Source organism: Megalobrama amblycephala, linkage group LG2, assembly GCF_018812025.1.
Source record: "Megalobrama amblycephala isolate DHTTF-2021 linkage group LG2, ASM1881202v1, whole genome shotgun sequence".
In the NCBI taxonomy this organism is placed as follows: Eukaryota; Metazoa; Chordata; class Actinopteri; order Cypriniformes; family Xenocyprididae; genus Megalobrama; species Megalobrama amblycephala.
The window spans coordinates 49355982-49383081 of NC_063045.1; the positions used below are offsets into that span (position 1 = coordinate 49355982).

General features: G+C 38.6%; 1 protein-coding gene across 1 annotated transcript in view; it reads right to left on the reverse strand.

Annotated features, from left to right (window-relative positions):
• The window catches only part of nipblb (NIPBL cohesin loading factor b), a 33486-nt gene extending 9457 nt beyond the window's left edge, over nt 1-24029 (reverse strand). Inside the window, 30 exon segments of the mRNA XM_048179917.1 lie at nt 74-220; nt 318-416; nt 495-597; nt 1228-1448; nt 3113-3199; nt 3287-3430; nt 3542-3674; nt 4165-4247; nt 5169-5298; nt 5376-5476; nt 5563-5643; nt 5946-6097; nt 7768-7999; nt 8083-8169; nt 8289-8389; nt 8520-8609; nt 8687-8758; nt 8880-9056; nt 9472-9594; nt 9766-10692; nt 10695-11468; nt 13251-13790; nt 15238-15319; nt 15439-15587; nt 15890-16041; nt 16184-16292; nt 17126-17256; nt 17353-17518; nt 18459-18602; nt 23684-24029. Coding sequence (XP_048035874.1) covers nt 74-220; nt 318-416; nt 495-597; nt 1228-1448; nt 3113-3199; nt 3287-3430; nt 3542-3674; nt 4165-4247; nt 5169-5298; nt 5376-5476; nt 5563-5643; nt 5946-6097; nt 7768-7999; nt 8083-8169; nt 8289-8389; nt 8520-8609; nt 8687-8758; nt 8880-9056; nt 9472-9594; nt 9766-10692; nt 10695-11468; nt 13251-13790; nt 15238-15319; nt 15439-15587; nt 15890-16041; nt 16184-16292; nt 17126-17256; nt 17353-17518; nt 18459-18522 — 5457 coding nt within the window. The 5' untranslated portion in view covers nt 18523-18602; nt 23684-24029.
• Nucleotides 24030-27100: the final 3071 nt, after the last annotated feature.

The window sequence follows — 27100 nt, forward strand, 5'->3', positions numbered from 1 at the left end:
ACACACACAAAAAAAAACTGTCTATAAAATGCTACAATACTGAAGTATATATGTGCAAAGAAAAAGAACAAACCAGGATGCGCTCAATCAACATGTCGTAATACTGTTCGGTTAGCTGGGGTCGACTCAGAACGAAGCGCCCCAGCAGCTCCACCGCAGCCTCTCTCACACTGGTGGAATTATCCATCAGTCGGCCATGAACTCCCCGCTGCATGTCCGACTGCAAACGAGAGCATTAAAAACATGCACATTAAACATTAAAAAGCTTTAGATTTCTCCAAGAGTTAAAAAAAAAAAAAAAAAAAAACTGCACTCACCCGCGCCAGAATGCTCGGATCTACCGCAACCACTTCAGAAAGACACTTCATCGCTTTAGTTCTCACTGCTATGGCACTTTCACCAAGAACTCTCAAGATCTACAGATACAAATGTGGAGACGCGTTATTGACATGCAAATACAATGGGAAATACTGAGAGATGTGGTGACCTCTAACCTGTGTGAGATAAATATCAAAGCTCTGTGCAAACGGCCTCATGGAGGCCAGATATCGCACAATAAGACACGAGTCCTCGTAGTCCACAGTATCCGAGTTGACTCTACAGAAAAACGCATAGCAGGTTTCAAAACAAGTTTTTTTTTTAATAACTGACTTTTTAAAGTGGCCATATTATGCAATTTTATAAAGTCTTAATTTTGTTTTTGGGGTCTACTATAAGCTTTTCATATAATTTTTTCCACATATTTTACATTATTGCAGCACCTCTCTTTCCTGTCTGTCAGTAACGCTCTGTTTAGTTCCTGTCTCAATGATGCCACGCCTTCCAAACAGTGCAATGTGCTTTGATTGGTCAGCTGGACCAGTGTTTTGTGATTGGTCAACTGCTTTGAGCATGTTTGGGAAATGTCACATCCCTTAACATAACCGCAAATTTCAACTCATTACTAATGCAACTCAACCAGGACCTCCTTTTATTTTGTGTATGCCTTGGAATTATTTAAATAAGGAATATTGTGACGTGTACGTTCCCAGAAGAAAACTCAAGACTACAATCGAGCTGTTTCAGTGAGATCAGAAACCGTGCTTATTGATCTGGAAAATAACTCCCTTTGGAGTGACTTTGCAGACATTTTTCATGCTCAAACAGCAACTTGAAAATGTAAAAAAGCATAATAGGCCCTCTTTAACAAAGTTGTTGTCGTGGTAAAAATCGCTGCCATTTGTATACCTCAGTGAGCTGAATTTTGATGCCGTGGTCTTGATAACAGACCGGAGGAACTTCTTGCGTGCTTCAGCTTTTTGTAAGATCTCACTAGTGGTCTCGACATCCTTGGCGTGGTGCGCCCCATCTGACGAATCGTCGTCCCTCTGGCTCTGTGATTTCATGGCTTTCTCCGTCTCAGTGCTGGTATCCCTGAACCACTGTGCGATGTAGAACTTCCGTGCAAACTGTTGGAGATGAAGACATCGCAACAACATTAAAACCACCAAAGGGACTAGTTTTCCCAGAGGACGTTGGAGAAATTTGTTTCACAGGCATACTTTGCGATTTTGATCCCGTCCAAATCTGCCATGTCTGTTTCTCTCACATAACTTCTGTAACAATTCCAGAGCAAATTACTGATTGTTTTTCAGCTAACTCAATCCAATCCCATCCGAATGCGAATGTCTGTGATTGCTGATGTTGTACTATCCTAACGCTTCACTTTATGTGTTTTTTGACCTACTTGAGCTACCTTTTGCACACCAATCTTCCACATACTTTCATTTAATTTCAATATGGATGGTATCAGATGAAAAAAAAAAAAAAAAAAAAAAACTGCTAAGACTGCCCATTTTAATATCAGAGTCAGGTAAGATACCTGTCTAAATTTCTCTGCTCACTTATGTGGGTTTATTATAAACAGCCACTTTTATAAACTCATTTGAAGTTTATTTAAAGTCCCTGTAAAGTCAATTCTGAGAATTCTTTCTAAACACTTTATAAATGTTACAAATGTATTGCTGAAACACATTACAAAGTCTGTGAATTGTGTAATGCTTAATTGTGAAGTTAGAGCGTTAAACAGTTTTTCACCAAGTCTCTGCTCAGGATTTTTTGGGCGGAGCTAAAACGGGGGTCTAATGACGCACATCGTCCCCCGAGCATAGCCCCTCCCCTAACACTATATAACTGTCGATGACGCACCGAGTGTGGCGCCGCCTCTAACTCTACAGCGGTTCACTCGCTCATTCTCGAGTGTCATTACAGTCATACAGCCCTTTGCACATTTAGCTAGTAACGTTAATGCCTTTGTCACGCAAATGCATATTACATGGTTGTTAAAATATACAATATGCTCGGTCTCCTTATTTAAAAACTTTCATCAGACAGCTGGGATTCACAGATAATCCGCTGTTTTTGGTGAATGTGACTGAACAGACCTCGGACCCCCTCCCGCCTCGGCCTTCTTACCGTCCCGACGATAACCGATGATATATGGGGCCGGACAGAGTCTCTCCCGTCTCGCGGCACCGTCATTTGTCGACTCGACAACAGTTCGGCAGTTCGTGCCCACCAATAAGTGTAGTCCACAGTAACTCTACTAAAATGTGCAACCCTCTAACGTGATTCTTTTGTTTATATGCATCAGTATGTTTGACTCATTAGACAAGTAAGTTGAGACAGCAGCTCTCGCGAGTGGGTGTGGTTTCAGCGCCGACAGCGGACACGCCCCCAGCGTTTGAGAGCAGAGAGCGCTGCCTATTTTTTCGAGATTTTGATAACTTATTTTATTTACTTGCAGATTTTTTTAATCATTCAAATTTGGCTGGGTGGTTAATAACACATTTTTCTGTGGTGTGACAAACTCAAAACACATACTTTAAAATAACTTTACAGGGACTTTAAATAGGGTTTTTATAATAAGTTAAAATTATATCAATAAATAATTCATTAAAAGAAATCATACGTGATGCACACGGAGATGTTAGTCCTGTCCGAAATGATACATAAACTCACAGATGTCGGGTGATAAAAATCGTAACTCAAACGTCGTTTAGAAAACTCGTCTAGTCCGAATAGAGCTTTAGTTGGGGGTTTTTAGCTTGCAATAATGTCTAAACTTTCTCACCAATAAAGACGGGTCAGTCTCCACATTCTCGTCCAGGTAATTCAGCAAAGCCTTCTGCAACTGCTGAATCTCATCACTGCCTGAGGTCTGTAAAACACAAAACGCCATCAGTTTCATTCTGACCAGGAGGGATTCATCCATGTAATGAACAGATGGGCGGACTCTGCCGTTTACCTCTTCGAGGATGCGGTTGATGGAACGCTGGTCCATTTTGCTGGTGACTGCATCTTTGCGAAGACGTGCGGCCACTGTGCCCAGATAATCCAAAGAGGCCACTCTCAGAGCCATCTCCGTCTGCTTATTACTGAACTGGTGAACCTAACAAGGGGAACCAGGACTTCATGTGAGTTTTCAAGTGATGTAACTGGACAAACTGCAATCGTCAAAACCTGTCACATTGTACCTCTGAAATATCAATCTGAAACTCACCAGCAGTCTTCCCAGAAGGCTTAGCAGCAGCTCTGCAGCTGGCCAATCAGGTTTATTCACCGTGGACAGTAGATCCTGAACAAAGTTCTCAAAGAGTGGCCTGTAGTCGTCCTCACCTTGCTTACTACCACACCTTAAAAAAAAAATAAAAATCTTTAAATTTCTTCATGAAAAATTCAATTACGTAGCTATTGTCAGAGCATCTGCTGCTCGAAACTGTGCAGTAATGTTATTCAGTAGTGTTCCTGTCAAATAAACTATAAAATTAAAACAATTAAATGAATGTCAGGCAGAATTTACAAAGCAAAATAAAGAAAAAATAAGTTAATTTAAAACAATTAATCAGAGTACAAATAATTGTGATGTAAAACTACAACAATGATAATTTAGGAGATGCAGGTGGTGTTTGCCCTGAGATGGTTACAAAGCGTCAGATGAGAGTAAAACAGGTGTTTCCTGAGAGACTGTACATACTCAGCTTAACGCCACGGTATCTAGACAAATAGACATATTTACTGGTTCCAGAAGGACACTGTTTAAATATAAATAACTTCAAGTTAATTTTTCCCCAATATAAATGGGTTGAGGTGTGTCACTGGAATAACGTTGGTGGGTTTTCTTACTTTTTGAGGAAAACAGAGAGGAAGTTTTGTGCTGTCCTCATTGCAGTCTCATACGAGTTTGTGATTAGTACATCCTGATCAACCTGAAAAGAAAAAAAAAAATGTAACAGATTAAAATATGGCTAAAAATGTAAACAAAATTTCTTATTAAAGAGACTCAAAATCACATAATATTGTGACAGTTATTTCAGCATTTAGCTATTTGCCAAGATTATAAACCAAAAAATAAAATATGCCCCAAAACATGCCCCTTAAACAGACTTTTCTTGCTACTGTAACTTTTATACCTTAGTCAATATAAAATGACAACGTTAAATATGTAGATTACCTCTGCTATGATTGTCTAAAACAAATGGAGTAAGAAATTCGTACTTTTATTTAGCAAGGATGCATGAAATTGATCAAAAGTGATAGACTTTTTGATACAAAACTTTCATAATGCTGTTCTTTTGCACTTTATTTTAAAGAATTCTGAAAAACATGCATCACATCTTTGACAAAAAAATAGAAAATAAAGCAGCATAACTGTTTTCAAAATGTTTCTTGAGCAGAAAATCAGCATATTAGAATGATTTCTGAAGGATCATGTGACACTGAAGACTGATGCTGAAAATTCAGCTGTCACCACAGAAACAAATTACATTTTAAAATATATTAAAATAGAAGACAGGGTTTTTTTATTGTAATAATATTTCACAAATTGTTATAATATTTCACATTACTGTTTGAAAAAATTGTACTGAATCCAAACATTTGGTCATATGCTGATGTGCTAATAGTATGACATCATAACTGTGACATATTATGAATTAATAATTTTTGCAGCATAGCTTTCAAAAAACATTTTGGATAGACTGTAGAAGTTGTGTTGAACATCAGTGTATGTCAAAAAAGCAGGAAAAACTAATCTTTTCCATGATATGACCCCATTAAAAAAAGTGCCATGTTCTAAAGTCAACATCAAAATGCCACAACACATCTGAAGACGAAACTGTAATTCTTACCTTTCTGTCATTATCATCATCCGAGTCCTTATCAGAAGGCAGATGGACCACACACTGAATGAGCTGTAGAACCAGCGCCGTCACCATCTGAATGTACATGGGCTCACCATCCACGTCACTGCTGTTCAGTCTGAACACACAATATAGTCAACACACATGCTCAAAACGTGCCCAGTGAAAACTGGTAGACTGGCCTGCAGCAGATACCTGAAATTTCGTAGGTTTCTCTTGCTGGTTGGCAGTCTGGCCAGAGAGGTAAAGATCTCTTCCAGGATCAGCTGCCTGTGCTTCTCGTATCTAGAGAACACCTGGGAATCGCACAACATAACAGTATTAGACGCCGTTAGCACCGGAAAGCATAGCATAAAGAAATCTGAACTGCACTGGTACTTACAGCCGTCACTAGTTTAATGGCACAAAGCTGCAGTTCACTCACATTCTCAACAAAGAATGGAGTGATACCCAGAGAGGAGATCTGTATGGAGAGATACACAAGTGTGGATTTCATAATTTTGCTAATGGAAAAGCTGATTTTGGAGTCAGCGTGAAATTAAAACTGACTACAATTATATTCTAAATGCATCTTTCTGGTCTTATTCTGCTCAATTCATTGATGCATGAAATGTTTGTCTTCGTAATAGCTTGTGAAAATGCAATAACTTGCTCTACCTCTGAAACAACTTTTCTTTTTCTAACTGCATGGGTTGAGGGCAGCATTTGGGACAGAACAAGAGGATGTTATCCAGAAGAAGCAGCAGTCAGGAATCAGACTCTCACCTGAAGGATGGTCGTGTCAGTCAACAACTGAATCTCCAGGAGTTCAGACAGGTTACTGATAACATCACAAACTTTGTTGTAGAGCATGACAGTAACTCTCTGCTTGTGCGTTGAGCACTTTGCTCGCTTGGCTTTTGAGCTTAGTGTTCCACCTGAAATGGAGCAAGAACAGGTTTGCTATAAGTTGGGAAATGTGGTGATCAGCCAAAAAAAAAAAGAAAAACCTAATTTCCCCCCATTAAATATTACAATACAATAATAATAATAATAATAATAATAATTCTTGGTATTATCATATTTAACTGTTATAATTATTCTAGTATAAATATTTATAGTGCTGTCAATCAATTAAGAAAATTAAGTAATTAAATCGCACATTTTTCTGTAATTAATCATGATTAATCGCACCTAACATTAAAGTTTTTAATATATTTTTATATTAATATATTTATAAAAATAAAAAATTTAAAATGGCAGACGTCCAAAATAATCAACATGAAAAAATTTGACTTGGTATGCTGCATTAAAGTGACCAGTTTTATGATTTTTGGGCAAATTGTTCAGTACAGTAGAGCATAGTTCATCAAAAAAAAAAAAATTATAACTTTTTGCCATCATGATTTGAAGATGATGAGAGACAATTTTGGTGAAAATAGGGTGCAGTCAGATCATTACCTTAACAGTTCAAAAGTTATTAGCATAAACGTAAACAGTTCATGGCACTAGAGGGATTGAGTTAAAGACTTGAATTTTGCTATGGATAATAAAGTTTACACTACAGGACTTTAAACGTTGCCAGATCGCTGTGGTGTTCACACTACGCGACTTGCTGTGGAGTCTTGAAGTCGTTGTGGTGTTTACACTACGTAAAATGATCTGCAACAGGAGGTTACACACTACACGAGCTGACGACAACTGTCACCCAACGACTTTATTTGAAAATGCATGTTGGGAGGAAATTAGACAAAATTTTGAATTAAATGTAATTCAAATTAAAATAACCCTTTCACACATAAGTTTAAAACATTCTGTCTGACCTCCCAGAGTTAAGGCAACTGTTATTTTAGAACGTTTCCCTTTATTGTTTCCATGATGACGCGTTATGCTTGTCACGTGACACACCACGGCCAGCCGGCCACATTGTATGACAGATGTATTGCTTTTCTCACCATGTACTCAATTATCTGATATTCTGATTCTCAAATATGTGCAAGTGAGTGTTTTGTCATTTAAAAACCTATATAATGACCTTGATCTTAATGTATAACATGAATTCATCCATTTGTCCTGAAATACATGTGGCCGGTGAACTGGGAGAACAATAGAGTGGGTGAGTTTTATAGTTACTTACACAATGTGTATTTGATATGAATAAACGTCGGCAAATTATTTGAATGGATTGTTGTTGCTGCTTCCATAGAACACTAATGAATACAATAGGTGCCTACCCACCTTCTGCGGTTGGCCCCTAATCATTTTATCTTACAGAACAACAGTAAAATTACAATAATAATATTGATGGCTGTCTTAATTTCTTTCATTTGCCACTTGACGAGTGTTAATTTTGGACTCTAGTTGAGATGCTAACACTATCTACACCGGACACAACAGTTGTCGCATCGCGCCAAACAGCACTGCAAGAGCTTGAGAAAGAATTTTCACGGTAGGTGGGACTACACAGTTTGACGGGATAAAAAATATAAACAAAGCAACTTGTTGGACAATACTTTGTGGCCCTGCCTGATAAGGACAAAAACTGAAGTTAGCATGGAATAGAAAGGATATTGTAGGTTAGGACACTGTGTCAAGGTGCAATACTGACCGCCGTGAGGTTTCACTCTGTAGACGGGGTCATACTGTGGATACAGCGTGTTCTGTAGATGAAACTTGGTGTACTGCACGACCCTCTCAATAACATCCTCAATGTAAACGGCCTTCGGCATTCGTGCTGAGGTCATGATGTTAAGAGCAGTCAGACAAGCATCAGCAGATTTGGTGACACGTTCCATGATGAGGTCACGCCACAAACGCTCCTCGTCGTCCCTGTCGTTGTCCTGAAATCACAAAGACAGGGAAAACTGTCAGCGAGATTTGATGGCAAAGCCATTCTGCCAATAGAAACTACAGTGATACTTACATGATTCATGAGGGTGGAGAGCTTTGAACCATCCTGAATGTTTTTTTCCAAAATACTCTGGACTTTCACCATTTTATCAGATGGAATCTGAAGATAAAAGTAGTTAGCATTAAAAGATGAGGTAAACAAAAACCTGCTTTGGTATTTATGATGTCTCTTAATACTGGTCTCAGTCTCTCCTGTTGACAGAGTAATCCATTACCAACCTTATGCATGATGCCCATGGCCTTTATTTTGGCTGATTCACTGCTTAACTCCGAGAGCTGGTGTTTTCCGAGCAGCAGTTCCTCAGGAATCTCATCATCATCTGCCGCCGCAGAAAAGTTCATTAAATCAATTACTGTCCAACTTGCAGAAGCATTCCAGTACAATAAAATCTCAAATAATTTAAACTTTCAATGTCAAATGTAATAATTTCTCCATATTTGCACATTTACCTAATGATGTCAAGTCCACTTCTTCAAGGTTTTCAAGAATGTTGTCAACACTGGTGGAAAATCTCTTAAATGTGGAGGAGTCCATCATTTCTGAGAAGCACAAGGTAGATTACTAAAGATCTTAGCATCTCAGAAAGATCATTGTTGATTACAAACTGCGAACATACCGTCCTGAGTCAGTTTGGGCTCGTAGGCTTTCCTCTTTTTCTGCTTTTCCTTCTTCTTTAACTTTCTGGCGACTGGTTTTGAAGGATGTCAGAGGTCAGAGTTATTCGATTTCCACCCTTCAACCCATTTGAGCAACAAAACTACCAACATTACCAACATAATAAATGTTAACACGTCTAACTTGTCACTTACGGTCACTCAGGCTAGGAGGAGGAGAATCTTCATCCGAGTCCACAGGGCTACATTCTCTGTATCGACTGCCTGAACTTCTCCGACTGTCACTCCGTCGGTGATCTCCAGAACCCCTCCGGTCTTTTTCTTCATATTCCCACGTTCTGTCTTTGTCCTTTTTTGACCGCTTTGGGGCCACTAAAAGCCAGGAAGGAATACAATTTCAATGGAAATACATAAATCTATAATACCCACAAAGTTCTCAACTCAAATAATTAAGCAGAGGACATGTTATAATTCAGAAAAATGATTACTGACAGCCAGACAAACTATCACTTTAACACTAAGTGTTCTGATCAAGACTGATTCTGGACTAATGTAAAAGCCATTAGAAATGGGAGGGGATCATGAACCACAAAACAAAAAAAAGTTTTTAATTAATGTGAAAGTAAACTAAATCAAAACAAAACATTGTTTTCCATGTTGTTGTTTTTTTTTTCAAGTTTTAAAACATAAAACTTGACAACAAACAGCTTCCAGTTCTACTAATAATAATGATGAAACCCTGATTTCTAAGTATGTAAACGACCTTAGATTCAGCATATTTACTCACGTTCTACAGAGCTGCTGTCATCATCTGAGCTGACTTCGGCATACTTGGGCTTATCGTTAGTGGCGCTGCGTCTGCGTTTATTCATTTTTACCCTCTCACACAGTGGCATACGGGAATCAATTTCTGGCAGGACATGACAAAGTTCCATCAATATTAAATCATCGAAACCCCCTACAGGGAGGGCTACTCAAAATCTTCAAATGCATATTCAGACAGTCTGTCAAATCTGTGTACAATGAACTAAACACTCTCTGGTCATGAAAAAGCAAGAAAACAGTGGTCACAGGGACTTACCTCCAAATGATTTGCCATGAGATGACTTGCTCTTGCTTGATTTCGAGCTGCGCGAATTACTGATCAACTTCTGGACCTCATCAATGGAAAGTTTCTTCAGAACCACAACAGGTTTGGCACCCTTATTGAGGTCCTCCACCAAGTCCAATTTTTCCAATTTCACACAAGGCTCGGAAAACAGCTCTCGTCGCACTTCCTGCATAATGTTACCATCTTTGTCCCGTTTTAACTTGGGAATGACAAAATTCTTTAATGCACCTGATTTGCCCCCCAGTAGGTAGTTGGGAAATTCTGCGGTTTTACTGTCTGAGGATGGAGGCTTGTGTCCATCAAGTCGGTTCTTGTTGTCGCCATTCCGTTTCTCATCTTTGTTGTTGGAAGTTTTGTGGACTGACCGTTCAGGTTTTGTTCTGGATTCTGCTCCGCTACGGGGTTCCTGCTTCACTCGAGGACTGTCAGGGCGCGAGCGTTGCTCAGGAGAACGTTTGTCCCGGTGCTCTGTTGATTCTGTGTGGCGCTTCTTTTCTTGGTCTCGATCCCTGTCCCGAACCCTATCCCGATCTTTCTCTCGATCTTTCTCCTGTTCCTTGTCCTGATCTTTCTCTCGTTCCCTGTCCCGATCTTTCACCCGTTCCTTGTCCCGATCTTTCTCTCGCACCTTGTCCCGATCTTTCTCCCGCACCTTGTCCCGATCTTTCTCCCTCACCTTGTCCCGATCTTTCTCCCTCACTTTGTCCCGAACTTTCTCCCGCTCCTTGTCCCGATCTTTCTCCCGCACCTTGTCCCGAACTTTCTCTCGCTCCTTGTCCCGATCTTTTTCCAGCTCCTTGTCCTGATCTTTTTCCAGCTCCTTGTCCCGATCTTTCTCCAACTCTTTGTTCCGATCTTTCTCCCGCACCTTGTTCCGCACTTTCTCTCGCTCCTTATCCGATCTTTCTCCGGCTCCTTGTCCCGATTTTTCTCCAGCTCCTTGTCTCGATCTTTCTCCGGCTCCTTGTCCCCATCTTTTTCCTGCTCCTGGTCCCTGTCTCGGTTGTGCTCTACCCGGTTGGACTTAGATGTGTCTGATCGACGGACTTTAGAGCCTTCATTGTCTCGATCTCTGTGCCTTTCCTCTTTGCTCTCTCGAGTTGACTCCAATCGTCCTTCATGTTTTCTGAAAGTTTCATGACCTTTTCCATCAGGCCTCACTTTGTCAGGCTTACCATCATGTCTGTGCTTGGAAAGATCCGATCTCTTTTCTGAACTCACTTTGTTTGAGATCTCTCGGCGGTTCTCATGCTTGTGTTTGGGAGTCTCTGGTCGTCCATCTGAAGCAGTTTTCTGTGGTGTGTTTTCCACTCGTTGCTTGATGACCTCTGGCCGACCATCTACTGTCTTCTGCACCTCTCCATCAGTCTTCGATTTGAGCCTCAAGACCCCAGTGGATTCGGAGCCTTCCTCCGGCCAGCGCTGGGCCTCTGTTGCAGGGACAGGACATGAGTCCACTGGCCCTTCCACCCTGCCTGCCTGCTGCAGGTCAATACTGACCATCAAGGCCGGCCGACTGGCTCCATTGCTAGCAGCGCAAGCCTCTTGAGGTACCAATTTGTTCCCAGCATTGCATCCACCACCCACGCCAGGTGTTCCAGAAGCTCCCGCGGTGCCAGCAGCTCCTGGTTCCTGAGGGTATGAATCCTGCTTTCTCTTCTTCAGAGGTTTATCTGTAGAGTTATAATCACACAGGTAAGAAGCAGTGTTCAATACTAGATATTGACACTTTCATCAAGAAATTTGAGTGGTGTTTTCCAGGGCAAAACTTGCTGGCTCGATGCTAGGGGGTTCTGTGGTTGCCAGTGCACTGCTATGCAGTTGTTAAGGTATTCTGAATGGTTTTTAGCATGTTACTATGTGCTTCCAAGGGCACTGCTATGTGGTTGTTAAGCTGTTTGGTTATTAACATGTTAATATTCTGTCATTAGGATGTTCTGGGTAGTTACCAGGGTCCTACTTTGTGGTCCCCAAGGTGTTCTGATTTGTTGTTAGCATATTACTACTCGGTTGCTAAGATGTTCTGGGTCGTTTCCAAGATGCTGCTATGTGGTCCTTAAGGGGTTCTGAATGGTTGCTAGCATGTTACTATGTGTTTGCTAGGATGTTAAAGAAGCTTGCCAGGGTAAGGTGCTACTATGCAATTGCTAGGAAGTTCAGGGTAGTTGCCAGGGCACTGTTTTTTGGTTGCTAATGTTTTCTGATTGGTTACTAGCATGTTACTATCTGGTTGCTAACAACTTCTGGGTGATTGCCAGAGCAACTGCTTTGCAGTTGCTAAAGTAAGGTGTTACTATATTACTATGTGGTTGCTAGGATGTTCTGGGTGGTTGCTTGGGTGCTACTTTGCAGTTGCTAAGGTAAGTTGTTACTATATTATAAGGGTGCTCCGATCAGGATTCTTGGAGCGTGCGCACAGAAAGCCGCTTGGAGAACAGCATCACTTTCGTAACTTAATGCCGTTTTAATAACTCTTGTTTTTATCAAACACATGCTGCAGTTTAGCAACAGTAGACTGTATTTTACGACAATCACTAATCTAGCTGATTTGGATGTTAGGATTGGGCTTTTAGGGAGGAAAGAAAGTGCACCACTGTGAAGGAAAGAAATGCACTAAAATATCACAGCCCTAGTTTCTTGCCATCGTTGCTGTAGGGTTGCTTTCTTTGCAATGTCTCCGCTGTCCACAAAGACACTGCAAATTTATTTTCCTTTTCAGACACCTGGTAGAAATGTCGTGAAGCAATTTTAGCTGCACATAGAAAAATTGTCTCGCAAGTTTTGCGTCATCTGATCGGCCTTTATAATGAAACTATATAAAGCTATTATCGGCCGATAACCATCAGCACCCGATCAATCGGAGCACCCTAACTATATTATTATTATTATTATTATTATTATATTAAGGTAAGGTGTTACTATATTACTTTGTGGTTGCTGGAATGTTCTGCGTGGTTGCCAGGGCACTGCTTTGCAGTTGCTAAAGTAAGGCCGTGTGTTCACCAAAGCGTTTTAGCCAGCTGAAAACTCCTAGCTGCGAGTGCTTGTTTCTGAATATAAAAATGTTGATACAATGTAAAGTATTTTCTCTGGCTCTTGTTTTAAATTATTTTGTTCTGTTGTTGTGCTTGTTGTCATCTGTTGCCGCTGTACAACCAGGATGTGGTGGTTGGTTGGTGTGGTATTTGTCCCGCCACCTCCTCCACTGCGACTGGAGTGCTGTGTTTTCCCCCAAGTTTAACATTCTTCAACTCTCGGTGACCGTAAAAAAAAAACACCGCTTTGGTGGACATACAGCCTAAGGTGTTACTTGCTATTAACAATTGTGGTCCTGAGCATTGCTAGTGCGTTTCACCTTTACAAGCACCACTAATAAAAACTTCCATACAGATTAATGCAGTTAGATTAATCAATCAAAAGCATGCATGTCAAGTGATAAAAGGAAAATAAACAACCTTTATCTTGAACTTCCTTAGAACAGCGTTCTCGTTCTATAGCGGATTCCCTCTCAATCCTTTCAATCTCCGCAAGAGCGTCCAGCTCTGCCTCGTCGTAGGGGGTTCCACTAACTACCCCAGGTTGCTTGGCTGCGAGTGCCCCAGTGTTCTGTAATACAGGAACCTGCTGATAAGCCGACTGCTCCCCCGAAAGACACTGGCCGGCAGAGAGCCGCTCCTGGGGGTTCCGATGGTATGGTAAGCTATTGCATGATAGCTCGTTCTCAGCGTCTGAGCCATGCTCTAGCACCGACAACGGCTCAGCTGACTGTTCTGTCTCAGACGACTTCACTCGAGACAACTTTATCGTTAGCTTTGTGGAGTCTTTAGTGGGCGAGCTGACAATGTCATACATGGCACCTTTACCCCCCTCCTCTTTCATTAACTTTTTCTGCTTCTTTTTCCGTTCAGGCGAGTCCAGCAGGAGGTCAGGAGCAGCATCTCTTGGGGAGGTGTAGGGTGGAGGAGACTGAAGAATCAAGGGCGGCCGAGATCCAACTGAAATTTAAACAAAAAGCAAAAAACTTCAGTGGAAATGTTTTGGTGCAAACCAATTTGTCAGAGTTCATTTTTTGGGTTGGTGCAATTTTTGCATCTTTGCACACCCTCCATCACACTCACTATACACTTGTTAAGTCTGACATCACCCATCACAGTTTCCTAGTCCAAACACTATCAGATCCCAAAACAAACAACATATGGAGCTAATATACACTTATGGTGTGCTTTAATAGTACCGAAAAATCATGATCCTAACCCTTTATCTGCATACCAAAATATCAGTTGGCCAAAGAGTGATAAACTGTTAAAGGGTTAGTTCACCCCCCAAAAATTCTATCATTAATTACTCACACTCATGTCATTCCAAACCCATAAGACCTTCGTTCATCTTCGAAAAACAAATAAAGATATTTTTTATAAATACTGAGTGATTTCTGTCCCTCCATTGACAGCTACGCAACTACCACTAAAGTTCATCAAGAGATCATAAAACTAATCCAAATTAATTGAGTGGTTTAGTCCAAATTTTCTGAAGAGACACGATCACTTTATTCACATATAGACATTGATCAGCTCACACATCAGCTATGGTAAATGGAAGCTCAAGCATGTTTGCTTGACGTGCAAATATCAATGAGGTTTGTTCTCATGTGTTACGCAGAATGTTTCAGCTTCCGCAAGAACCAATGAGGTTTGTTCTCAAGCATCAAGCAGGTTCGCTTAAGCTTCCGTTTATGTTCGCTGATCAAAGTTTATATATGAATAAATTCAATCTGTTCATCATATAAAGCGATTGTGTCTCTTCAGAACATTTGGACTAAACTGCTCAATTCATATGGGTTAGTTTTACGATCTCTTTATGAACTTTTTAAAGCGTCAAAGTGGTAGATGCGTAGGGTATCTTCATTTGTGTTCCTAAGATGAACGAAAGTCTTACAGGTTTGCAACAACATGAAGGCGAGTAAATGATGACAGAATTTTCATTTTTGGGTGAACAAACCCTTTAAAATATTGGTGTCTGGGACACTGCATGCCCGGAGACTGTAGTGTACACATTCGTTTTTTTTAAAGCTTAGCTTAAATGTGTGTGACAGTATTCCTTACATCACTACTTAACAAGTGGATGGTATAATTTCTCACAGCTTCTTGTCTCTGAATATACTGTCTTTGGAGAACAGCAAGCATACTTATGCTATACATCCATGACAGATAAGCACAAACGTACGTGTTAAGAGCGTACATTCAAAATGACAATAACATTAATAAATTATTGCATTATCTCACCCTGAGTTGTCACCTACTTACTGTGGTACACAGCAGCCGCTAGTAAACACGATGACGCAAATGCACCCAAAGTACAATGTGAAAAAGAGACCAATGGGGTGGAAGGAGAAGCCTAAGAGTTAAAAAATGTTATATGTACAAAAATGGAGGTGCAATCCACCTTTCGGAGTCCCTTCACTTCCAGCAGGAGAGCAGACGGAGCGTACAGAAAAGGAGGCATTTCGCATAGCGGGGTCACTCTCCTGTGAAAAAACAGACAACATGGGTTGAAAAATGTGCCAATCCAGGCCCAATTGAATTAAGAAAAATTTATTTGGAGGCAGAAATATTTTTAGGGTTAGGTCTGTTGGCAAGCACTCACATCACTTCCAAGTCTCTGGACGATGCTGATGTACTCGTCGCTCGAGCAATGCCTCGCATTGTGGTTGGAGTTGCCCGAAACTTGACCAGAGACCTTGTTGTCATGGATGTTTCTCATGCCACTAGGAACTATTGGACTGGATACGGACACTGCGACAAAAAAACAACAACTCAATCACTGTTTTTTATTTGGATCAATCTCTACTGATTAATTAATCAAAATAAGACCAGAAGCATGCATTAAGAGTAAGTAAAGGCACATTTCACTTTTTTTTTTAGGGATGGTTTTCAGTCGTATCATTCAGCAAGGGATAAGATAAAAGAAGATTCACTAGTAGCAAATCTTATTAAATCCACTTTTCCTTGAGCCTTGAGGTGTTTTAAGACTACAGACAATGAAAATGGTGACAATCCCCTTGAGGTTCTCGTCAGAGAGGAGAGCGTGGACTCACCTTGCTGGATCTGTTGGTGCTGAGGGTAGCTGGGTGGGTGGCTGTACTGCATGTAGCCTGCGGGGCTCTGTGGTGCATACGGGCTGGGCACTGGACTGTTCTGCTGGGGAATGTACCTGGTACCAGAACCCGCCTGAGGTTGAACATATCGGCTGTCGAGTGAGAGTGGAACTGGTCAGTATACAGGCTGAAAATGGAACTAATTTTTTTTTATTCACACTAATTGCAGTTAAAATGGTATGCTGTTGGCCATTTACCTATCTAACCCAAATAAAAAGGAAACTGGAACAGTACCTGGGAGGGCTCGGAGTGATAGTGGTTTGCTGGTAGTTTGACGCCGGACTTCCATGAATGGAATTTGGAGCCATCTTGTACGGTGGTATCATTGGCTGTTGCATTAAACCTTCAAAATATAAAATAAAGAGTGTCAACAAACCATGGTTTAAAATGTTGACATCATGTGGCAATTGGCAATTAAAGCACGTTTGCTATGCTGTCTGACTAGAACAAGTAAGATTAGTTTTATCTTGGTCAGCAATAAAATGAAATTACATTTTGCGATCCAAATGTAAACAAAATAAACACTTATAAAATACATTATAGTTCAAAAGTTTTGGGTCAGTAAGATTTTTAATTCAAAGAATCCTAAAAAAATGTATCACGTTTTTTCACAAAAATATTAAGCAGCACAATTTTTCAATATTGATTAAAATAAGAAATATTTCTTGACCACCAAATTAGCATTTTAGAATGACTTCTGAAGGATCATGTGACACTGAGGACTAGAGTAATGGCTGCTCAAAATTCAGTTTTGCTATCACAGGAATAAATTACATTTTAAAAATGTAAATACATTAAAATAGAAAATGTTAAAGAAAAAAGTTAAGAAAAAGTTATTTTAAATTGTAAACATATTTCACAACATTACTGTCTTTATTGTATTTTTTGATTAAATAAATGCAGCCTTAGTGACCATAAGAGACTTCTTTTAAAAATCTTACCGACTTTTAAATGGTAGTGCATGCATAGAGCCAAAATGTACAACAATTACATATTGGCAGTTTCAAAGGCATTTAATTTCATGTCTAAAATTATAATTAATGTTACCACTAAATAACACTAATTACAGTCTGGAAACTGGGAAAATGGGATTTTTAATCCAGGGAGCTCAAACAGAGGCCACAGAGTAAAAGCATGCCCAGACTAAACAGCTTTATTTCTGCAGTTTCTCCTTACCGCCCTGAACCCCGTATCGGGTGGGCGTACTTTTCTCCCTGAAGACATTGGGGTTCCTGGACAGCACCGTCTGTAGCAGTAGAGGCACATCTCCTTCCGGGTCATCACTGCCCAAGTTGTCCTTCAGCTCTCTGCATGCAGAATTGCAAAGACGGAATGAAACACACAGATGTTGCGCTTATTGTGCAAGATAAAGACATTTGGTAAGGCAGAGGTGAGATACCCACATGTGCTCGGTGGACACCTGGTTGAGGCTGTGAGCCAGCTGGGACACGAGAGTGTCGTCCCGCCGGGACAGCAGACAGCTGACCTCCTCGGCGATCCTCCCATTATACAGCAGGCTCTTAGTGGTGGTGGCAGGTAGAGGGGAGGGGAGAGGCAGCTGATTTAACACTAAGAAATGAACACAAAAAACATGAGTTATTCCTTATCACAACAGTAGGCGTGAAATATTTTACTCAATTCTTTGGGAAAATATTTTACTCAATTCAAAGAAAATGATTGCCTTTACAAAATCAATTCCAATCGATTCGAAAGGTATGAACAGACATTTAATCAACGTCTTCAATAGCCAATCAAAACAGGGCATTTATCAGCAGCAGGTTCATTAGGATGAACCTGGGGATCACTTTAAGGATCACTTCACTTTTTTCAGGATTCACTTTTTTAGGATCACTTTAAGACCGAATGCACGGATCCAATAACGATACACATCCATATTCTTTCTAAATTGTTTATGCTCACGTAAGCCATAAGCATTTTGAAATGATTTTGCGTGTATGTGTTCAAGCACAAATGGATGTGAAAAAGAAAACGGTGTGCGAGTTCTGAATTGAGTTCTCTTTTGCGTCTTCTTGCACCCACGTTTTAAAATCACTTAGTGTTTAAACTGACAGGAACTAAAACACATGAAAACGCTAAACTTTCGGTCTATGATGGTTAAACTTTGCAATTAATCCAAGAATCACGTGCACTTCGAAGTGTGGTGATAAAAAGCCCTACTTTCAATAAACTTCTTTTAAATGACGTACACTCACATGAGATGAAAACTTCAATATCAATTGATCACAAAAATATGGTTTATTCTATAGAAGGATGCTCTCCTTCTTATGGTTGCCACCATGTTGAAGTCACATGATCAACTGAACACTATTTACTATGTCTTGGTACCACTCCTATTATCGTATACTTTCAAGTATGCCATAAATATTAAAAGATTCATATTATATTCCAATTCTAAAAGCATCTTTAAAACATACAATGTGTATAATTAATATAAGCAAGCTTTGGATTTGTTATGCAAGTTCACTTACAAAACGCTTGCACAACTTACGGTCGGTGAGGCTTGCGATCCCGGCGAGAGTGGTGATAGGAACATGAGGCATATCCCCATTCATGCTGAAGAAGGGCAGGGAGCTCGCGTGGATGCACAGGTCGCTCAGTGTCGCTGCTCACTGATCCACCTTTACATCTTTTGCTGCAAGAGGAAGAAGAGGACATGATATCATCAGCATCATCATTTTCAGCATGCACAACCATTGTAATGATAACAGTGCTTTCCTTTCTGTCATATGGAAACAATAACACTGTATTATAATTAAAACATTTTTTTAAATATTCCATTCGAATCTTATGATACTACAAAGCTTTAGATGAGGAAAGCAAGGCTCCACAAACAATATAAACCAAGGTTATTATAGTTTTGAAAATGTCACTACTTTTTATCTGTACTTTAATTTGTAAGTTTTTTATTGTTTATACATTATGGTTTAAAAGCATGGGTTCAGTAATATTTTTTTCCATTAGAAATGAAAACATTTGTTTAGCAAGGATGAACTGAATTGATCAAAAGTGACAGTAAAGACCTTTATGATATTACAAAACATTTCTATTTCAAATAAATGTTGTTCTTTTAAATTTAGCTTAAATGTACTTAACAAATGTAGCATGGGTTCCACAGAAACATTAAGCAAAACAAATGTTTTCAACATTGATAATAATAAATGTTTCTTTAGCACCCAATCGGCATATTATTAGAATGATTTCTGAAGGATCATGTGACACTGAAGACTGGAATGATGCTGAAAATTCAGCTTTGTCATCACATTTGTCATAAACTACATTTTAAAAAAATAAAACATATTAAAATAGAAAACAATTATTTTAAATTAGAATCATATTTCACAGTATCACTATATTTACTGTATTTTTGATCAAATATATGCAGCATTGGTGAGCATAAAAGACAGTAAAAATACAGTAAAACAATGTTTTTTGAAGGGTAGTGTATAATCTTTTTCACTGCCACTTCTTGCCTTCATAATAGTTTAAATAGCATTAATAACTTCGTAACCCCTCGTTTTTCTCATTGCATGACCACTAGTCAATGTTTTGATCAACATGATAATGTTTGCTTGCATTGACATCTGGAAATCAGTAAATTAAAATGTGGAAATACCAAAGGAAGTAACTATCCACAAAAAAAGTATCAGGGCTTGTGTTCAGTAAAACTCTGATCATTGTCAGGTTTACATCAGGTTTACTTTTGTGGACACAATGTCACCACAGAGCCATATACATAAAAACAAAAACCTTTATTTTAAACTTACCATATGCATTATGCTCAGAACAAAAGAGGTACCAGGCATGGCCAAAACTACACGCGCATCTGCTCATCAAATGGGCTTTATTTTGTAGTTGCCCCTCCCCCTATGCTGCTAGAACTGCCTCCACTCCAGGAGGGTTTCCCATCAGGCACTGGGACAGGCTGCAGGAGACACTGTCCTGTTGAAACAGGAAGGTCTTCCCCAGACGGTTGCAACAAATTTGGAAGAAGCCCGAGTTTGGCTTCAGCTACATTCAGCTGCTAAAGAGCCAATCGCTTCCTCTACTGTAAACCACCAGAGTCTCAGTGAGGCTCTAACATCAATCCCAAAACATAAAAGAAGTGCAGCTGCCTGTGGATGCCCCACGTTTTACTGCTATAAGAGCAACTGGGAGCAGTAGAACGGAGAAAACATTCATAAAATACAACCAGAGGAGGAAGAAAATTGAGAGTAATTGCAAAAACTATTTTTTTTTCTAATGATAATGGCTATTTGTAAACAAGAAAAGAGATTCACCAATATATATATTTTTTTTTCACATCCAATATTGATTCATTTTACATTTAAATGTTTAAGAACAGATATTCAGGGATAATTTTTCATGTATTATTTTTGCATTTTAACTACAATAATTAAAAACATGTTATGCATGGTAAATAAATATATTATAATAATTGATAAGTTGTTATTATTATTAATAATACAATATTTACAATGCATAATTATTAATAATTATTATTATGATATTCAGGAATAATATTTCATGTATCATTTTTGTTTTTTAACTACAATAATAAAAACATAATATTCATGTTATATATAATATTATTATTACTGATAATAACATTAATTATTAATAATAAAATATTTACAATACATGATTTATTATTATTATTGATAATAATAGTAATTATTATTATTAATAATACAATATTTACAATGCATAATGATTTATTATTATTATTATTATGCATATTATTTATTATGTAATAATAATTTGCACTTATGTTTTGCAGTCTGAAGAGAATGGAATAATATTATTATTTGCATTTAGAGAGAGATTTGCACTTTTAGTTCATTTCTTGTGATGAACCTTCAGCATTCGAGAACATCAGGTACAATTTTTATATAAATAGAAGGACTAAAAACTCACTAATTCTACAGGTGGTAATCTCAAATTGAAGGACACAATCAAGTAAAATTCAGACCATAATTGCACAACAACAAATCAGAAAGAATCATACATTGTGCAACACAAACTCAGACGTGCATGACAGCTCTCATACTTTGTCTTTGGATTACATAGGCTGGTATACACGCCAATATAGCTCAAATTTGAGGGCCGCTATATTGATACTCCCAATCAAACAGAACAGCTCTAGATATATAAATATACACACACAGAGCTGGGAAGATTAATTACAAATTGTACTCCAATACTGAATACAAATTACATGATAAAAATTGTAGTTAACGTAATCTATTACATTATTAGGTAATATAATCTGACTGCTTTTAGATTACTTTTGACCTAATTTTTTTATAATATTGATTTGAATAGAATAATCTTGTACCATATAATAAAAAAAAAAATAGAGAGAAATAAAAATTATTCTATTTTTTGCTATCAACAACATAAAGTGCATTAAACATTACATTACGTCAGGGTTTCTGGGAAGGAACTACAGGGGGTTAAGCTAATAATTAATTAAATCATAAAAATGTTAAATTATAAGTATATAAAAACAATCAAAATAAAACATTAACTAAAAAAAAAAAAGATTAAATATTTAATTTGTTTATGCTGTGCAGCATCTCAATTTTCCATGTTATTATAGTCGCCTGATTAGTGGCCAGGCTGTGTGTGCAATTTCATAAAACTTTTGAGAAAATTTAAAACATAAAACGAAGAATTAGGGAGAATCGGTGAATAATTTACTGCCATTCTGTGAATATTATGTAATCAATAAAAAAGTAACTGTAATCTGATTACGTAATTCAGATGACAAATAATCAGTTACTACCCAGCACTGGCTATATACGTATATGACTTATCATGATGCCTTATAGACTAGACGACAGTGCACCAAAACTAAGGAAAAGTGCTGCTCTGAAGTTATGTACAGAAGAAGATTCAATAAAACAAAAACATATTTTCTTGAGTGACTATACTTGTTATTACACAAACATTGATCCAAATAAAAATGAAAAAGTGAAACGACATGAACAAAATCTACAGCAAAAGCATCAAAGACAGGCTAAAGTTCAGCTCAGGACAAGCTTTATCACACCTGCTTTTTTTTTGTTTTGTTTTTTTTTAATTAAAGGTTAACACATTAATATTGGTCTCCTCTGTGAAATCTAATTCATAGATTACAGCCACAGCTCAATGTTTCTCCAGCACCAGCTGCTCCAATAAAACACCACCGCAATTTAAGCAAACAAATCAGTCTTGTCATAAATGTGAGCAATTTCAGCTGTAATTCCTACTGCTATGAATCCACAATCTTGTCAACAGACACAAAACTTTGAATTTACTTTTGGTTTTCAATTTGAGCACACTGGATATGAACTGCTAAAGCTAACTAAACCTCAGGGCAATTCCTTCATTCATTCATTCATTGTTTCATTCATTCCTTCCTTCCTAGCTGTCACAAAAAAAAAAAAAACATCTTATTTTTTGTTTTTAAATCAACAAATCTGCAAAATTCTGTTTTAAAACAAAATATTTAAAATACACTTTAAAAAAAAAAAAACTGTTTAGATATGACAGTTATTGACAGTTTTTTGTTTATAAAAGACTCTCGTCGTTTCATTCTGTTCTTTATATACATAAAGAAATAATATTAGCATATATATTCAGAGATTGAGCATTACAAATGTTTACGATATTTGTTTATCATAACATTAATCTCACTAATTAATTTGAATATGCTTTACATTCTCTTCAAGTCAGAGATAATTAACTGTAAACAGTAACTCTTCGCCCTTAGTAAATTAAAAGAATATTTAGCTGCAGGTAAAGGCCTTTAAATATCAATAATTCATTCATATTCCCTTCACACGGCCAGCTAGTTATGAATATTTTGATAATGATTCTGTCCAAACCATGACCAAGACATGATTATACACTGTCTCTGGTTAATTAAAGACCAGTATTACTCAATACAGAAATGTATTGTTTGTTCTTGAATCTTAACTTTGACAGATGCTCAAATGTTTGCTATAATGAGATCTCATGGATCTCATTAATAAAACATTTCTGATGTCTAATAAGTTTAGCTCTAAGAAGAGTGTTTTGTTTATTCTGATTTATTTAGGTTTGCTATCTAATCTAGATGTGCATGTTATTGTTTACTCAGCTAACGTTAGATGGCAAATAAGTTGAAAGTTTTATTTTTTTCTGACAGACAGTTAATGAGGATTGCTGTAGTATGACTATTGTTTACTCTGGTGGCTAATAAGTTTTGCTACAATATGAGAGTATTGTTTATTCCGATTTCTAGTTATTAAAGATTGTTCTGGTATGGTTTTGTCTGCTCTGACAGAAGCTGAAAGCGGTTTTACTCCAAAAGCACAGTATTGTTTACGCTGATAGAAGGTGAATGAGGTTTACTCTGAGAGGACAGTATTGTTTACTCTGGTCTGCGGAGCTGCAGGCCTGTACGACTCTTATCTCCGGGCTTTGCCTTCAGCTGCACACCTGCATCTCCAGACGAGCCCCCTGGACCGGTTGGGTCCGTTTAAACGGCCCGTTTTGGCCTTTCGCTCGCGAACCATCCGAACCGCGGATTCGCCTGCGGGCCCGCACCGAGCTAACGCATATGCTAACACTGAGCGAGGGCTGCACAACACCGATAACCTTTCGGAAAGTCCGAAGCACGTCTCACCCCGACACCTGGCTACTGTGCTCCCCCACTCGGAACCAGCGAAACGGGTCCAGCGCGTTTACCTGAGGCTCTGCTGTTGAAAGGTGAAGGTGGAGGGGTTCGGGCTCGCTGTGTCCCTCTCACAACAATAATCCGGGTCGCACTGCTTCCTCTCACTGCGAACATGAAGACGGACGGGCGGCGGTCATTCCTCTCGCAGGCGCCCGCGGAAGCTCGCACTTTACTCCGGACGATGGCAGAAAAGATTCGGTGCCGAAAGGCTCCTGGGCGCTCATAAAAGAATCCACACAGACTCTCTCTCTCTCTCGCAGAACAAAATGCCGACCGGAAGCACTGCTGCAGGAATGACTCCCTCCACCGGCGCCGAACCAACCAGCAGCGACCCGCCGACTTCCGCTGCCTGCTCTCCTCCCCTTCCCTCCTTCTCCCATCCGTTGCTTTCCATCCTCTCCTCTATCATCCTCCACTCTGCTTTCCTCTCCCTCATCTCTTCTTCTCACTGTAATTCAAACATCTCAGGTGTGTGTTAAACGTGTATAAATGTGTATAGCCTACCATTAACGTGAAGCCTTACACTTTTTTAATTTAAGACGCTATAGGCAAACCATTGTTTTTTTTATGCACATGTCAATTTTGGGCTATTTTGCTTCCATAGCATGTCTTCTTTCAGACTAGTGGAAGGAAACATGATCCAAAATACACATATAAGTGTTTATTTTATCACACTTGATCTGTTTGAAGAAAAAAATCCACTTCAGTAGCACTTAGACTTTCTAGTTTTATTCCTATCTATATTATAAAGGTTTCTACAGTACATTCTTCTTATTTTATTCTTAAAAACCTGTATTTTCTGACTGTTGACAACATTATCTAAAATCTATGCTTATGTCACCAAAATGAATTTTGAACCTGGCTTTATCCAATGTACATATTTATGGTCAGTAAATGTACTACACAAATTTAATTTTTGATTACATAATGCCCTATTTTACATAACATTTCAGAAAACTTGTAATATAAAATGTAGTCTTAATTTCCTGCAAGGGAAGTATGGTGATATCAATTAGTTAAAATATTTACTTTATTCACCAGTGAAATGGTGTCTTGGCTTAACTTTTCTAATTATTATCAAATTGATTAATTAATTAAAATCAGATTTTTTTTATTCGAAAATGTGTGTGAACGTAGATATATTACACAAAGATTTGATATTAATATTGAACCAAGGTGTTATTGTTCATGCTGTATGTACACGCATCTGGATATGAGCTCAATATCGCCCCCTCATGGTAATACACTAATATTTCAGGCATAATAGGGGCACACTTTTTACAACACTGACTCCCGGTCAGCGTCCTAGACTAAAATACATGTTTGAGCTGTTTTAACTGACTAACTTGTACTGACAGATCTTAAAATATGTCAGTGCCATTGTTTTGTCTCAAGATGCACACCAGTAATATTTTTTTCTAGTGAACTTTTATAAAAGATACTTAAATGCCCTAATTGAACTAATAAGGCCTAATCCTGGCTTAGGCTAAGCCTTGTCTGTGAAACCAGCCCTATATATTTGTCAGTCAGCTTCTGTAGAGGCACAATCCTTAAAGTCTTGGCTACAACTTAGTACCCCGAACTTAGTGATTCGGGCAGTTAGAAATAGAGATTGATTCAGGCAACCTTTAGTTAAATACGATTGTTATTTTTATTTCCCATATTTTTATTTCTTATGTATATGTTGCGATTATTTTATGATTATTTTGAGTCCCTTTCTATGTAAAGCACTTTGAATTACCATTGTGTATGAAATATATAAAACAACTTGCCTTGCCTACAAAAAGCTATTAAACATTTCCACCAGGAAAAAAAGGTGCAGTTCATTGAACACCCAGTGACCTTTTGTGACAACATGCCCCAACGACAAGACATAGTATTATCACAATATATGGGGCTAATTGTTACTATGAAACCTGCAAATAAATAACCTTTACAAATTTTTAGCCTGATTTGAACAGTAAAAAATATGAAACAGCAAATCTATAAAAACGTAATGAACAAAAAATGTCAAGTCATGGTTTTTGCCAACAATTATTGTAAATAATAAATTGCATGCATTGGAATTTTAGTCTGGAGGAAAGAATTTCTTAAAAATATTCTTCTTTAGATTGTGATGCTAGACGACTGGGTCAGTGCATCTCCAAAACTGCAGCTCTTGTGGGGTGTTCCCGGTCTGCAGTGGTCAATTTCTATCAAAAGTGGTCCAAGGAAGGAACAGTGGTGAACCGGCGACAGGGTCATGGGCGGCCAAGGCTCATTGATACATGGGGAGCGAAGGCTGGCCCATGTGGTCCGATCCAACAGACGAGCTACTGTAGCTCAAACTGCTCAAGAAGTTAATGCTGGTTCTGATAGAAAGGTGTCAGAATACACAGTGCATCGCAGTTTGTTGCGTATGGGGCTGCATAGCCACAAACCGGTCAGGGTGCCCATGCTGACCCCTGTCCACCGCCGAAAGCGGCATCAAAACTGGACCACAGAGCAATGGAATAAGGTGGCCTGGTCTGATGAATCACATTTTCTTTTACATCACGTGGATGGGCGGGTGTGTGTGCATCGCTTACCTGAGGAACACATGGCACCAGGATGCACTATGGGAAGAAGGCAAGCTGGTGGAGTCAGTGTGATGCTTTGGGCAATGTTCTGCTGGGAAACCTTGGGTCCTGCCATCCATGTGGATGTTACTTTGACACGTACCACCTACCTAAGCATTGCTGCAGACCATGTACACCCTTTCATGGAAACAGGATTCCCTGGTGCCTCTTTCAGCAATATAATGCACCCTGCCACAAAGCAAAAATTGTTCAAGAATGGTTTGAGGAGCACAACAACGAGTTTGAGGTGTTGACTTGTCCTCCAAATTCCCCAGATCTCAGTCCAATCGAGCATCTGTGGGATGTGCTGAACAAACAAGTCCAATCCATGGAGGCCACACCTCGCAATTTACAGGACTTAAAGGATCTGCTGCTGGCATGTTGGTGCCAGATACCACCTTTTTAATAACAATGCGGTGCATAATGCATTCAGCCAATTTAGTCATTTGGACATAGTCGCTTAAAATGCACCTATCAACTACTAGAATCTTATTTGAAAAGGAGCTTTTGTTGCCTGAAGATAATTATTGTCCACTAGATGGCAGCATGGGTCCATTTAGAATTATCCACTATACGTTTGTGTTGACTATTGATCTATTTATATTTGCATAAACTATTTATAATTTTTTTCTGCCCATTTTTAAATAAATAGATTTGAATGTATTAATTATATTCCACATTCTATTCATGTGTAATTAAGATTAATTCTCCAATATCAAAAGCAGAGCTCAAGGACTGTGTGAAAAATATAATAAATCACAGCTACTCATCTATAATTAATCAAAATTCCAACACAATGCATCACCACTCTCCATTTTATTCAAAACTATA